The sequence below is a fragment of the Trachemys scripta genome, chromosome 1 (assembly GCF_013100865.1).
Source record: "Trachemys scripta elegans isolate TJP31775 chromosome 1, CAS_Tse_1.0, whole genome shotgun sequence".
Lineage (NCBI taxonomy): Eukaryota > Metazoa > Chordata > Testudines > Emydidae > Trachemys > Trachemys scripta.
In genome coordinates, this window is record NC_048298.1 from 173566872 (window position 1) to 173582918 (window position 16047).

Sequence of the window (16047 nt, forward strand, 5' to 3'; positions counted from 1 at the left end):
CTGTAGTAAATAAATCTGTTTTATATTTTATCTAAAATAGTGTCTTTTGGTTGAAGCGCTTGGGAAATCTCAGTTCAGTTTACAAAGGCTAGCGTATGTCCATTCCACATTGAGGGTGGGGTGGACTGGGTAATGAATTTTTACAGGCCAGCTTCTGACCAATGCAAGATGGTACAGCTCTGGGGTGCGAGGCTGGGGAGCAGGGAGGAATTGCCTGGCGTCTCTTTATTGTTGGTTCATGAGTGGCTGGGAGATCATTCATGTAACATAGTTGGGTATGTCCCTACCTGTGGATGGCTGTATAAGTGTAGTGCCTGTCAGAGGCTTGTAACTTGACATCAGCATCACAGTGTGAGGGCCAGCCGGTGTTGGTGGGATAGCGGGCTCAGCAGTCCCACAGTCCAGGTTGCACTCTGGGGACCCAGTCACAGTACGCTAGCCACACAGCTGTCTGAAAACTTTTGGTATACCACAATACTCATGATAGCACCCACATAATGGTCCATTACAATGTCTTATAAAGGTTACCCAGCCAAGAATATATTAGTATCGCAAGTGTGACATTAGAAAGATATACTTCAAAGAAATACCTGGGCTACTGTTTTGTTCAAGTCCAAGATCAAAATACTTCTATAAAATAAATAAATAAATAAATAGTATAACATATTTTGTAAAGCAATTATTTTGTCCTGTATTGAATACAGTGTATGGGACTATGTTAAAAATACCAAACAAAACTTTTGTTTTTTTTTTAACAACTGGAGGTTAGCCCTAGTGCTATGATCACTGCTTTCCGGATGTGGCACTTCTAAGTAGACTATTGCCCTGTCTGGATAGCAAGATTTCTAAATTATAGATAGCACAAGAAGAGTTTCTAGTAATCCACAAAGTGTTAAGAAAAGTCCAAGCCACAAACAACTGACGTTGGTGGAATAGCTTGAGAAAGAGCGAGAGACCAAAAAAAAGGAACTACCACCCTCATAAAGGTCAAGTGCTTATTAAACTGGCATCTGATCATTATTTCCTCCTGTTTTTCAGCTGACACTTAACATTACAGTATTTAACACTGGGCTGTAACACTCATTTCTCTACTCGACACACTTGAAGTAGTGTTGCATGCAGCAAAGTAGTTTCGGTGTCTATAGGTACCTTTTAATTTTTGAAGAATCATTCAGTACATCTTTTAAATATACTAAACTTTCTCCTAAGAATAACATCTTTCCAGGACACGCGCTGATATCAATAATTGCACAGAGAAACCATCTGAGATTCCCAAAAGCTAAAAAGGTGGTCTGTTGTCCCCAGCAAAATTTTGCTCTATTTCCCATTATATTTTCAATGGGTAAACAATGCAGAAAAACGCTCTGTGTCTAAGTTAACTCGTGTGGAAGAGGCACAGATGGTGCTTTAGCTATAGACCGATAATGAAGCTATTCATCCATGTGGTTGTATATTACGTTGTTACCGAACTGAAATCTGAAAGTGCTCTGATGCTACATAATGAGCCTTCATATAATAATAAAGCTGGAGACAGTACATGAGATCCTAGTTCCGTCTCTCTCTCTCTCTCTCTCTCTCTCTCTCTCTGACACTCACAGAGGAAAGAATCAGAGCAAGGCATGCTTCTACTATGGCCTGAATTAGGAAGGACAGGGGAAAGTTTAGCTAGAGGAGTTTGAAGGGTTCCATGTGGTTGGGGTTTCTCTACAATTTAGTAGTTGTGAGAGATCTTGATGGATAGAATGGGTCAGTGAGGTGCAGATTTGCCATGACAGAAGATGAATACCCTTTGTAGTCAGTCCTAGAGTTGCTTATTCTGGCACCCAGTCGTAGCACTTTGAAGGCCATCTTAAAATGGCTGAGAATATACAACAATGCTGCCATGCATTGGGGATGAGAAGAATTGGGAAAAGGGACACTTGGTTTTGAAACTTGAGGTAGTGGGTAGGAAGAGACAATGCAGGAGAAGTAGTCAGAAGGGAAAACCTGGAGTGAGTTAGTCTTGGTTCCATTGGGGTTTTTTTGTTCCTTATCTCTCAGGAAGGTAGGGTGTCAGATTGAGATTCATGTCTTTCTTTCATGCTGACTAATGAGGCCACCTTTTAATTAGGCACCAACCATTCATGATTTAAGTAAAGCTGAGGTCCCCAAGTTTGCGTACATAACCAAGGCATGGCTGGATGACACTGCATCCAGCCTAAAATGTAGGTGCTCTCCCATCCCCAAACTAGATCAGAGACAGCATGTCTATTTGAAATGAGTCCTGGAAACTTATTCTTGTGTGTAGAGTGTTCCCCTTCCCCTCCTCTTGCCCCATTAAAACAGGGCATAACCACATCTATTTTAGCATTACAGTTACTTCAGTCTGTCTGTTCCACCTCACACTTGACCAAAGGCAGGAGAATATCTGCCAAGCCAAGCCAATAAAACTAAAACTCCTTAACTATAAATTGGGTTGATGGCAATATTTTCAAATACACTATTTTTACTGTTATAGATAAATCAACATCAAAATTGCCATCCACTTCATCCCCTAAATCTGATTCTTTCACATGCAAAACAGCCACTTCTGGCGTCTACTGATTCTTGAAAAGCAAAACCGAAAATCTAATCCTTGTAATCTTTTGTTGAGCCGGTTGGTAGGATGCAGACGGAGAGAATGAGATGTCTCGCCCTCTTCTATAATCTGAATCTAAAGAGTCTAAACCCACAAAGATAAATTAAAATCAGGGAGAAAACTATTAATTAAGAAAGCAGATGGCTCAATAACAAACCCCCCCCCCCCCCCCCCGCGCCCCCCCCCCCCCCCCCCGCTAAAAAGGAAATAAAAAACAACTCTTGCTGGCAATTGACCTTGACCCTGCACTGGACAAATCTCAACCACAGTATTTGTGTGAAAAGCTAAACAGAATTTTTTGAAAGGACACTGATGTTTCCACCGTATGTTCATATTAAGTGAGGCGTGTCTACAGCATTCCCAACAAAAAAATGTATTCAAGGCAAAATGGGAAAACCTCACATTGTCTTCAATATAATCCAAAACAAGGCTGAAGTCTTTGATCTAACATTTCAGTTACCTGAGTATCCCTCTGGCCACTACACCAGCTGATGGCAGCAGCAGCCTTTGCTCCCTCAGGGCTGTGCTCACTGCACATTGAGAACCAGACTCTACCACGAGTACAACAGAAGTAAATGGGCATGACGCAGTGAGGGTTAGAGGCCACTGTTTGGTTCTTCCCAGCACCTCTTTCGGCAACTAGTAGCTCAGTAGATGCTAGCAGGGAACAATCCCTACTCTGTGTAAAGTGCAGGAGCTGAAATTTGAGCAATGAAGGGAAGGGAGGGCTCCCTGCACCATTCCATCCCCATGCAATCCAGGCACACTCTGGGACTTTGAAGCCTTAAACAACCCTTAAAACAATCTTTTTTAAAAAAGCTTATTCCAAATGGAGATCAAACTCTGCATCTCTAGCAATGGCTACATGAATCCCCGAGAGCCACAAAAGTTTCCTCAAAATCAAGTCCCTCTTGATACAAAGGGCACAAACATTACCACTACCAATTGCACCGGTTGCTGATATTCCTCTGGATAGAATTTTGGAGCTCATTACTAGTATCACATTAATTCAATTAAGGCTCCCATTGACTTCAGTGGGCTTTGGATCACGCCGTACGAGAATGTCTAAAGAACCTAATGTACTGTTGTACAGACATATAGAAAGATCCTAAGTTTAAACACCCTGATAGATCACATGGTGGTGTAAAATATTAAAACCGCTGCACCATTGGTATTTATGTTGTTGCAAGTTGTATATCCTGGACCAAATCCAAACTTGGTGTAAGTGGGCGCAACTCAAATGGAGTTCAGCTGTTCACATCAGATCTGAATTTGACCTTTTGAATTTCCCTCCCTCATTATTTCACTTTTGATAACCATGTGTTAAATTCTAGTGACTCTTAAATTGGTGTTCAATAAGTTTCCACTTCTGACACATTTAACTGCAAAGGAAACCACTTACCCATGAATATGGAAGATCCACATCAGTGACGGAGCAAGTAAGATGCGGATGATGAGAACAACAAGTACAATTTTCCCACTTTTCTATTTTTGAGATCACAAAATCACATGGGCAGAGCTGATTATTGGGAAAGGGCTTCCAGTCACTCCATAGCTGAAATTCAGTTTCTGAATGGATGGAAATATTTCCTATATTGCTCAGTCTAGAAGTATAAGATCTTCCCAACGAAGCAGAAATAAAATCTGCTCTAGTGTCAGTTTCTTTCTTTAGCCTAGCATTGTCTTTCCAGACCTTCTTTTCCTGGGACTTGGTTAGTTTCATGCAGGAAATCAGTGCTTCCTCCTCCTCTTCAGAGAGACAGGAGTCTTGAGGTGGATCTTTAAAAATGTAAAAGATTTTTTTTTTACAACATGTTGCATTTGCAGTCAGAACGTTTGCTACCATTTGCAATGTTGCCCAATGAGTTGTATATACTGAAAGCAATCAAAAACTCTATAAACTCAAAGAATAATGGCAATTAGAGAGATGGAAAAGACCGATTAATAGGTCAACGACTCTATCCTCTAGAGCTAAAGCAGGATTTATTTTCCATTTGATAAAATATCTTGCTGCTCCCTCAGAAGCCTGGAGAATTTTGCTGGTTCCATAGGGCATTATAATGGTAATTTCTGCATTGAATATGGTGACTTCATTATACAAACATCATTATGATACAATACTCACACAATGTGTGAGTTTGGTTTAGGAGACTAATTGACAGAGACCAGAATATTTTCCTGAATAATTTACCTACTCATAGTTTATGCATGGAAATCTCAAAGTAGCTGCTGAACTCTGAATCTCCTCATGTGGTTTCACTGCATCACTGATCCGGCCGGGGCAGCAGTTCATTAAATGATCTCAACTCATTTTTCTGGGATTAGTTTAAAAATAACCCTATACATAAATGCACCATATGTCTACGCTAATGCTTGCACTTTAGGCAAAGAATGGCTACACAATCTGATCGGTGATCTGGTGAAAGCACTTGAAAATAACTTGGGTTCAGCATCAGCTTTAGAATACCTGCTTGGCATCAACTTTGGGATACTCCAAGCAATCAGGTGTGTTGCAACAAAAACCTACTTCTTGTGCCACAGATTGTTGTGTTCTCTGGCACCTCCTACTACTATTGACTCAAGGACTGATAAACATCATCTTTTCTTCTGTGCATTTTGCCTTCTTCATGCAAAATGTGAGATAAAGCTGAGAAACTTGATAAAAAACACAATGGCCCCAAGATGAAAGCCTGAGTGTTCTATTCAGCTATTTAGGATAACTCCCCACAAGCCCCCTCAGTTGCAAGAAACAGTATTTATTACTAAATATAAATGGATGTAATGGGAAATAATTTTCCACATATCACCTTTGTTATGATATCATAGCAGTGCAGTGACATTTGGTATGGCATCTAAGGTGTTGAAAAGAGGATCTAGAGTGACTTTCAATGACAGCAGAGCCCAGATCAAAGCAAGATCATTTATACCTTTTTCAGCAAAGTGACATTTTCCAAATGTGTGCGAGTACACTAAAATGGCTCTTTACTTACTGAGAGGTATCAAAACATGTTTGACATCATCCAAACTATGTATACTGGCTTTCTTGGTTCGGACCAATTTCTGCAATCGTTTTAATGTTCCCATTGATTCAGCTTTATTATCGTCTGATTCTGGAACCTAATTGAAAAACAAAATAAAAATGAGAATAAATAATAAACATTATAATGTACTATAAAGATGGTCTATTGCAGGGGTCGGCAACGTTCGGCACGCGGCGCGCCAGGGTAAGCACCCTGGTGGGCTGGGCCAGTTTATTTACCTGCTGACGTGGTAGGTTCGGCCGATCGCGGCCCTCACTGACCGCGGTTCACTGTCCCGGGCCAATGGGGGTGGCAGGAAGCGGCGCGGGCGAGGGATGTGCTGGCCGCGGCTTCCCGCCACCCCCATTGGCCCAGGACGGTGAACCACAGCCAGTGGGGGCCGCAATTGGCCGAACCTGCCGTGTCAGCAGGTAAATAAACTGGCCCGGCCCACCAGGGTGCTTACCCTGGCGAGCCGCGTGCCGAACGTTGCCGACCCCTGTTCTATTGTTTATTTTGAGGAGCAAGGAAGTTCAGCATCATAGCCAAGCACTTTGGATCAGTGAACAAGATGAGGATTAATCATCTCCGCAGTGGCTTTGGAAGGTGAGTCTCGAGCGGCACGTTTGAGGTCACGTATGTGATGACAAGAGGGCAACCCGAGAAAAAACTTGACGGGAAAATCAGGAGACCCATCAGCCCTAGCTCTGTGCGCATGCTGCTCACCTTCGTGGCTCCCAAATATCACAGCCCTCAAATTACATGTGATGATTCCGAATGGTGTGGAAACTTCCACAGAACTGATTAATATCACCAGGCAAAAGCATTTGCTTTTGAAACCACAATTCAAGCAAGCATTTAAGGATGGGCTTAAAATCCTTTTCTATTCAGGGCAGCACTTAAGCATGTGCTCCACTTTTAACATGTGCTTACCTCTCAGCTCTGTTGAGCTATTGGACTTGTGCTTAAGTGCTTTCCTGAATAGGGATGTTTCCCTAAACTGGGGCCTTTCTTCTCTTCCTAGCTTAACTTCAAGTCATCCAGAAAATAAGACATTTACTGGGCATTTTCCAACATCACAAAACTATTACAATACCTATTAGGTACAAACAATCCTCCAGGAGTTTGGAGTTTAGGTTCCAAAGGCTTCTAGTATTAAGTAACATCTCTATGTGTGTAACTATTAGAGAGTTTGGATTTAAACGGTATTTATTAATATAAATGGCTATATTATTATATACTGTAGACATAGAGTGGATTGAACATAGGGCATATAGAGAGCCAGGAACTCCTGAGTTCTATTCCCAGCTGCGACTTTCTCCTTGGAGTTGGGTGCAGAAATTCTCTGTTTCAGTAGCAAGCAAGCTGTTTCCCATTGTCAAATGGCACCTGTGGTAACTGCCTTTCAGTGGAAACCAGCAAACATAAATAAATAAAAGGAGTAAAACTATGAATGGTTGTGTTTTACAATGGTGGATTTTGGCACAATGCTAACTATGATCTTCTAATTAAATGCATATTCTCTGCTGGTGTAAATGGATCTAGCTCCATTGACTTCAGTGGAGTGCCTCCCATTTACAGCAACAGAGAATTTAGTCTAGTATGTCAAAACCTCTTCCGTAATATTACAAATGATTAATTGCCAATGCTGATGTTATCAGCAAGTAATTCACAGACCTTGTCGCACTCTCCCCACCAATTAAGTCACACATCAAAGTTCCTTTCTGCTTCCTCATATGCATAATCCTCCACGCCAAGACAAAGACAGAAAAGGAGGTCGGGTCTGCATCATTTCTGCCAGCACAGTCTAATTAATGCACACTGGTAGGTTATGTAAGGATTGAGCTTGAGAGATTCAACATGCCTTCAGCTCTCACTTTGGTGCAGGAAATGTAGGATGAGGCACTTGCGGAGCACAAACGTTCACACGGTACAGAGTAGCATCCAGCAATAGCCATCATAAAGGAGGCACAACATACACTCATTTCAGATTTCAAAAATACTGCTCAATGGATCAACCTAACAATGCTTGTGAATAGAGATTTCCACACTTTGGATGCCAGCAGTTCAGATATTGGTGTGTTGAACCCTGAAACTGCTGCAAGCAGAAATAAACACTCACTAAATGTGCAGTGGAAAGGCAAATGGTGTTTTTAAGGAAGGTACTGCATTGTGACTTTGTTTCACTGTCTTGCTGGAACAATAGTGGCCATTGGCAAACCCACAAAGTACTAAATCCTAAGCAAGTTCTAATCAAAGTTGATTTGCAACCTAAACTATAGCCCTTGCAGTGCACAAGTTGCATTGAGTTTATAAGAAATGGACAGGGCTAAAGGACTGAAAAAAATAATGGAGCAAAAATTATAGACTAAATATGCTCTTGAGATGTCATAGAATAGTAGAAATTGTGTTGAACCAAGCATAACTCAGAGAAACGTTTCATCAGAACACTGTCTGAAAGATTAAATGAGTTTCAATATTTGTACATTCTATATAATTTAGGCATTAGAAGCCAGCTCCCTAGCACTAGAATAGCTCCCTTGACTTCAGTGGAACTATGCTAGCTTACTCCAGCTGAGAACCCAGCCCTAGAGCCTCTCATGAGAAATACAGTGAGAAGTCCAAAACTTTGGACCTGAGTTCTCAGTGCAAGTCTTTGGCTGAATCCAAACACCCGGTAGGTTCTGAGTCAGATTTCAAAGCCCCCACAGCTCAAGCATGTTCAGATTCAGGTTCTGGTTCACACCAGTACAGAAATATGGGATTTAATTCTCTCCCTGTCTGGGACCTCGTGAATCTACTTTGCAAAGCATGTGCCAAAGGGAGTGTAAAATGTTAACACTTGTGTGTGAGTGGAGAACTCTGATAAGCACTCACTTTGCACAGGTGTCAATGATTACACAAGGGCAATGCAGAGTCAGGCCCAGGAATTTTTGATCTGGGGTTCTGATCTGGGATTTATGTTTAGGGGACATCAAGATAAAAGGGCGCATAATCTACTCAGATAATTTTACTAATGGATAAAGTGCAATCCTCTTTTGTTTTGTTTTTTTTAAAAAGCACTTATTGGGGAGTGTCTAATGTTAGTTAAATGTAATAATAAACAAAATAGCTATCTGGTATGGACACAGATAACCTTGTAATATCTATTAGTGGCAGGGGAGCTTTTAGAAGATCTGGAGTTTTGCTTTGACTAAGCATCCAAATCCAAATGTTTGGCTGCTTATCCTAACATAGCTGAATTGTCTTATTCTAGAAATTACACTGAAGTTGAGTCCCTACCGCACTACTAGCTTGAATCTTGGTGGCATTCAAGCTCCAATCCATCACCCTGATGGACCAGCTAGCTTGATCAAGCTAGAGATTATTGTGCATGTTCAGGTGTTGGGTGAGGGGTAACTCTCAAGTTATACTGGGAGTTAACTATGCTGCCAAAGCCCTGAATCTCATGAGAGTTGGCTATTCTGTAAGATTTCTAGTGCTTACTTGTTCCTGATGAGTGGGCAAGTGTCACAAGAACAGCCATCTCATGGCTGTTTTTTATAATTTCTTTGTAACACTTGGCCATCACCACCAAGTGAAGGTGTGAAAAAAATGTTAAAGTTTTGATTCCAGTATCAGGCAAAGATTCTACTGGGTACTTATTTTAAGTGAGAATCAGCATCCCAGCTAGTCTCAGCTCAGGATTGCTGAGACAAGAACTACTTGTTCTACTGGCTCTGATGATAATGCAACCTGATCTTGAGGAAGTCTCCTTTCTGCATTTCCCCTCCCTAAAACTAGGATAATAGTTAACAGAGAGCACTGGGTGAATACTGAAAAACAGTGTTCATAATCAGATGTTTGAATTCCAAACAGCTGTTCACTTCAACCACATTTGGGACTCCTTTTAGTCCCCGTTCCCGTACTCTGGGTGAGTATTTGTTTTTGCACAAACATTGGGGAATGGCTTTTTCTCCCCACCATAATTACCTCAGAGAAAGAGCCTTTATGCACACATGCATATTCATTATTCTCCAGTTTAACAAGTTTTAGTCATGCAGAAATACTATGTCATTTAGGTGACTAATCACACACCACAAATAACTAGTAATGAGTAGTCTAAGTAAACAACCCACCCATTAGTTGAATTTTACTTGCATACACAGTTTGAACACTAATGAATAATAAATTTATAAACATTAAAAAGTCTATTCATGAAAAATATGTGAACAGAAAAGGGTTACATTTGGCCCGATAAATTATTCCCAACAAATACATTGGACAGCCCTACTCCCACAGCTGTTGGGTGGATTAATCTGGTGATAAAACAGCATTTTGAAATAAAAGTTAACTGCACTATCAGCCAGATCCTAACACCCTTACTCACTTTTAGTAATACCTAATTTGGGGAGAAACTACGTTGGTTTCAGTCAGATTACTTGTGAAGCATGGTGTTTCTCAGCATGAATAAGCATGGCAGAATCTGGCCTGTGTGATTATTTCCTAAACTAGTTTGTAGGTCCCAAATAATTATGCAACTACATAGCAATTATTAGCCTTGCAAAAATGCAAACTAAACATAACAGAGTAAATAAACCTGTCTTCCTGTCTGTAGTATTATGATGATCTAACTATGAGAAATATTTTTATAATATTTCTTTGGAAAGTATTGGTAGTTTCCAATGTAATTTCCAGATGGGCTATAAATATGTGAATTCTATGCTATGATAAAACATTTGCTGCTGCATTTGTATGGTAGAACTGATTTGCAAAATGTGCTGATTTTTTAAATCAAGAAAATTGGGTTAATATAGTACTCAGGAAAGTTACTAGAGCAATGGTCAGGCATGATGCAGGCAGTACTGTGAAAAATTCTTTCACACATCCCTGCTCATGAAACTCAACCCTGACCTTTCAGTAATCTTGCTATTTTAACCCTGGGCCTCAACCTACCATTTGGCCTAACTAAGCAGGGCTGATGGTGGGGGCAACAGATGTGTGGTTCCATGAGGAAAGAACACCTAACAGGAATTAGAAATTCTGTTTCCATAAAGGATATAATCACTGCCACTAATACTGTAGATCTGGAAAGAGGGCTTTCACTGGATTTCAGATCGCAAAATTTTGAAAGAAATCTTGGTCAAACTATCCACTCTTGCAGAACATTCTCATTTGAGGAAAAATACAAAAGTTCTGATCATAACTCACCATTTCACTGTTACTGGGCTCAGTCAGACCGTGAACTCGAGGTGGGATCCACTGTTCATAAGTCATCACCTTGACCATAAGGAAAAAAACCCCAATAGATAGTATATGAAAAAAAACATGAATGTAAGAGCAAATGTTATAAAACAGAACTGTGAGAGCTCTGCAAGCTCTCCAAGTTGTACTGCCTGTGTATAAAAACTGTATCTGACACTTCAGCATTTTGGATTTGTCAGAAGGCAGTTTGGTGTTGTGTTTATTTCATCAATTGTCTCAGAACTAAGATTATTTTCCCTTTCTGCTGATCGCAAGTTGGGTTCATCATTGCATATATGAGCAGATCAGGGGTTAGCCCACTGATCTAGTGACAGAGTTGTACATTGCCAGCTGGGATGCTCGGGTCTCGATTCTCCACCCTCCAGACTGTTAGGGGTTGGGAATGCTACAGAGAACCAGACTATTCTCAACAATGATTCCTCCAGCTGATGTAGGAATGGCACTAATGATTCCCAAAGAGTGTCTCCATCAGGCCTCTTTAGCTGGAAGGACCTTGAGGGTGAGAATGAAGAACCTTGAGGGTGTGAGTTTGAATAAGGTTAAAAATGCAGGAGTGGAAGGATTCTCAGAGGTCTAGGAAATAAGAAAAGAACAGACCACATGCTTTTATCATGTGTCCATAAACCATTCCTCTGGTCATAATGTCCCCATGATAGGAACATCATGGAGAAAACACTGATGCAGTCCCTGGTGGGCATGCCTGACAGTGCTTATAGCTTATCAGTGAAAGTAATGAATGCTAGCCCTCTTTTCTTCATGAATATGAATGACATTTTGAAGGCTGAATGCAATCTAAGAATTTACATGAGAAATGAGGCATGAAACATTTTTGAAAATGTATTAGCCCAAAGACTATTATTTCATATTTTATATCCTTCCCAATATGCTACAACGGGTTTGAGCCATCAAGTGAGTGCTGCCAGAGAAGAACAAACAAGAACAAGGATATGAAAATAAATGCTGAGAGTAAAGCTTCCATGAGATACGCTTTATAGTAAACTATAATTATTGCAGGGCCATTCGTGCTGCTCAACCTCAAACTGTATTTCCCTTGCACGCCCCTTTTTTCAGGGCTTTTCATGTAGTCCTGGAATAAAATCAGGCATCAAGTTGTAGGCTGAAGAGGGATTTAAGTTTTAAAAGCAGTCAGAGAAGTCTATTAGATTATTTTTAAAGTTGAGAGAGAAATAATAAAATGTTTGCTTATTCTATTCAACATTCCCACAATGTTGGGCTCTTCCAGTTCAGATCCTGGACAAAAAGTGGAAGTGAAAAATGATGATAACAACATTTCAGAGACTTAAAAAAGGCAACTACATCAATTTTACACTGAGCCTCACTCACTCTCACAGATGGCAGGGGTAATAACCGTTCAGTAAAGTTGTTATTCTAAAATAAATCCATAAAAAGGCCAATATTTTCAGAATCAGCCACTGGAAAAAAAATCATATCTTGCAAGTCTCAAACTGGCATCAAAACTTAGAGGTGCTCCAGCTTCCTTTGAGAGATCAAAACAAAAATGGAGGCAGCCCAAATTAGAGGCCATTTTTAAAGTGTTTGGCTAGAGTTTTTTGTGGTGTTTCAAAGGCCTCTAGGAGATTCCTAGGCTCAAAGCAAAAATAAACCTCGTCTCTAGTTCTGATGCCTGAGAAGGAGCTCCTAGGAATCCATCCAGGAAGCAACAAGAGACACCCCAGTTGCTGCTCCTCTGGGGTAGGGGAACAGTACCATAGATCCCCCAAACGGATGGGAATGAGAGGAGAGAAAGAATTGTGGAGCACACCCCAAATCCTGTTGCACTGATGAGGGATGGCAGAGACCAGGGAAGCTTCCTAATACTTAGCAGCAAGAGAGGGAGGAAGAGAACAGAAAGCCCAGAGAGAAACAAGGGGTGAAGGAAGCCAACCCTCCCACCCTCCATACCTGCTTTTTGTGGGAGACACTGGAATAAGACCCACTCCCTCTGCCAACAATATTGCTACAGAAGGGGCTCTGAGGGGAAGCAGAAGGAGGCAGGACCAAAGCAGTTTTCCAGTCACCAATCTCCCTCTCCTTCCCAGGGACACCCTAACTTCTACTTACTGTAATGTGTCATCTCTGATCTACCATGGGAGCTGAGCAGAGCACAGCTACAGGATGGATCTGACCTGCTCTGTGTACCATCCCCGCTGCCCTCAGGGTGGGAGATTGCAACTAGGATGTTCTTTCCTTTTAAGAACCAGAACCAACGGGACTGTTCCTTGTAGGGTTTACTCCGAGTGGAGAAAGCGCACGTAGGAGCCTTCCACAGTGTTTATTGTTGGCATCCAGATGCACTACAGTACTGAAAAAAGAAATCCACCAAAATCGCAGGTTTTTAAGTTCTTGCTTACATTACGTGCTTTGGAATATTTTGGGCCAGATCCTCAAGCTTGTGCAAGCTGGCGTAATTCCATTGAAGTCATGGGAGCTAAGCCAATATACACCTAATGAGGATCTGGCCCTTTAAGTGAAAACAGCGGAAGGGAAATTCTTGGTTGGAAGTGAAATAAAAGTGGGGAAAAAACGTTCTTGTGACTCCTGAGCCATCACTAGCTACACCTATTCCTCCTGTGCCGCTCTGCTTCTCAGCTTGCACCAACTGATGACAGGTTGTTAACTACTTTTATGTTATTATTATGCAGGCCCCGGGGTCAGACTTCCTTAATTGCTCATACTAGTGGGCTAATTAATGTAGTCTTATGAAGAGGAGTGTCAGGAGAGACAGTACATGTTTATAGAAATTCAGAAAGTATTAGGACACATACACCAATGTGGAGTGTGCCAGATTGTTCTAAGATCTTAGCACAGGTCTTGTCAGATAAAATTCCAATTTAACAGATACCTAGTCACTTTGAAAAACAAGTCTGTAAAGCATTAAAGCACATATGGTTTACATAATAAAAGTGGTATGTAACACAAATCATCATCTGATTCTTCCTTGAAACTCCACTTCCCAAATACAGATGCACAACAATTATAAAATCAAATAGATATAGGAAATATGCTATTTCTGTGGCTAGAGTATAGATGCTGAATGGATAACATATTTCTTTTACCTGACATGTGGTTTCTTCTATCTTTTTTCCTTGCAGTAAGTGTATCCTATCAGCAATAGAAAAATCTTCATTGCGCTCTGGAAAAAGATTAGGCATTTACTTACATAATTATGAGAAAGTCCATAGTGTTACTTGTTTCCAGGCAACATAAGGTTTGAAACTCGCTAAATGTATTTAGTTATTTTTTGATCCTCCAAAGTTAATTTCGCATCACTTTGATGCACACTTTATTTCATCATAAAGATGAATTGAAGTAAGACTAAAGAGGAAACTGGCAAAATAGCTTACATAAATAAAATCCATTTATGTTCGTTGTTTCATGTGTACTTAACTCCTCAGTTTACTAATTCAGAATCCCTACCAACCAGCATCTTGTGCATCACTATTTTGCAGCTTCAGAGTATGAAATATTTATATGGAAATTATGGCCCTCAGCAAAAACGGTTTTTGCAATCCAGGATCTTTTTTTGCTTTGGACTGTAAGAAGTGTTTTCCAAAGGCTGAACTTTCTACTTCGTTCTTTTCAAGGAGCTGTGACATTTACATGGGAAGACTATGAGCTTTGAGTTTAGTGATAGCCAATAGGTGAGCAGGTGATTGGTTTGAACAACTATAGCTTGAGCCTACTCTCATTGAAGTCAATGGGAAAGCTCCCACTGACTTTAATGGTCATAGATGGTTGATTCCACTTTCACCGACAGTGGGATTAGGCTTTGAAAAAAATTCTTTATCATGGGGAAGAAAGACCCAAAAGTTTGTAAATGCTGGTGAGAATGATTTTTTTTTCTTTTCTTATGATAAACTCTGTTCATTGTGGGCCAGAATTTGGCACATTTATTCCTGCAGCGTAGCACCTGACAAGACAAGTGCTCTCATTGACTGCAATGGGAGAACTCAGAGTAAGGGCGTCAGAATCTGGCCATGAGTGCTTAGAATCGAATTGCACTTTCCTGTGAGCCAAATAAAAGCTAGATCTTGCAAACACTTAAGTTTGTGATTGAGTTGAATGGGACCACTTTTGAGTATCAAGTTACTCATATGTGCAGGTGAGGGCAAGATGAGAGCCTAGGAAAATAATGTGTGTGCTCACATGAATGGAGATTTTTTTTTAAACTGAGACGTCCTTAGGGACTGCACTTCTGACAATCAAGCCACTTACTCAAGCATATAAATGTGGATTTTGTGAGCCTTGCTTTAGGGATACATTTTGTAAATCACGGCCCATGATATTTTGTTTTACACTTAAGTAGAGTCAAGTATTTTTCCCCATGTATCATTGCCTATGTAACTGATTTCCCCCGAAACAAAAGGTTTAACAGAACTCATTATGTTTTGTCATACTTATTTTAATTTACCTACAAATAAAAAGCATCTAGGTCAAGATCTAGGTGCTTTTGATAAACAATAAAAAGTTCCATGCAAATCAATTACAAATCCAGCAGCATGTCCACGCACATAAAGCCGAGATTAACCAACCCAAAGATCAGACCTTAAAAATAACCAGTACTTCTTGGAGATACCCACCTCCACATCCTCTAAGGCCTTGGGGAAATAGACAGGTACGACATTAACTATTTCACACAGAGAAATACTGTCAGGAGCCCCTCCCTGGAAATTGAGATGGCTCAAGCTAAACATCTGTGTTGGTTGCATATAGTGGATGACTTCTTGCTATAGCTCTGCAAAAGTGGCTGCTTTGTTAGCAATGAGCGATGCAACTGGCAGGCACAGTTGTAGTGCTTCAGAGTTCTGTGTTTGTCCAGTAGAAGCTTGACCACCAGCTTGCATTCCTGAGCTCCAGGTGTCACACCAAACTAGAGCCTTCCTGAAACCTGACCCACTTTCTTCAAACAACCCCACTAGGACTGCACTGGCAAATTTATTTGTTTTTGTTTTTTCTTCCTTAAAGGTTTAGTGAACAATTTTTCAGCATTCCCTTTTAGGCCATGACATTTTAAAAGTTCACTTTTAGATTAAGCTTCAAGGCAACGGTTACTTTCTCTGTATGGTTATATATGCTCACATATATATAGTCAATAGCATAACTAGCTTTTCTCCCAAGAATTTGTTCATCACTGGAAGGAGAGAT

General features: G+C 40.6%; 2 protein-coding genes across 2 annotated transcripts in view; both read right to left on the minus strand.

Annotated features, from left to right (window-relative positions):
* Positions 1–4235, minus strand: part of SAMSN1 (SAM domain, SH3 domain and nuclear localization signals 1) — a 55539-nt gene extending 51304 nt beyond the window's left edge. The window contains exon 1 of the mRNA XM_034792646.1: positions 4020–4235. The gene's annotated coding sequence lies outside the window, so the exon portion shown is untranslated. The remainder of the gene's footprint in view (positions 1–4019) is intronic.
* A 1364-nt stretch (positions 4236–5599) lies between these two features.
* The window catches only part of LOC117876980 (putative uncharacterized protein ENSP00000383407), a 57434-nt gene continuing 46986 nt past the window's right edge, over positions 5600–16047 (minus strand). The window contains exons 6-8 of the mRNA XM_034769670.1: positions 13959–14035; positions 10828–10896; positions 5600–5734 (exon numbers count right to left, since the gene is read on the minus strand). Of these exons, the coding sequence (XP_034625561.1) occupies positions 5600–5734; positions 10828–10896; positions 13959–14035 (281 nt within the window). The remainder of the gene's footprint in view (positions 5735–10827; positions 10897–13958; positions 14036–16047) is intronic.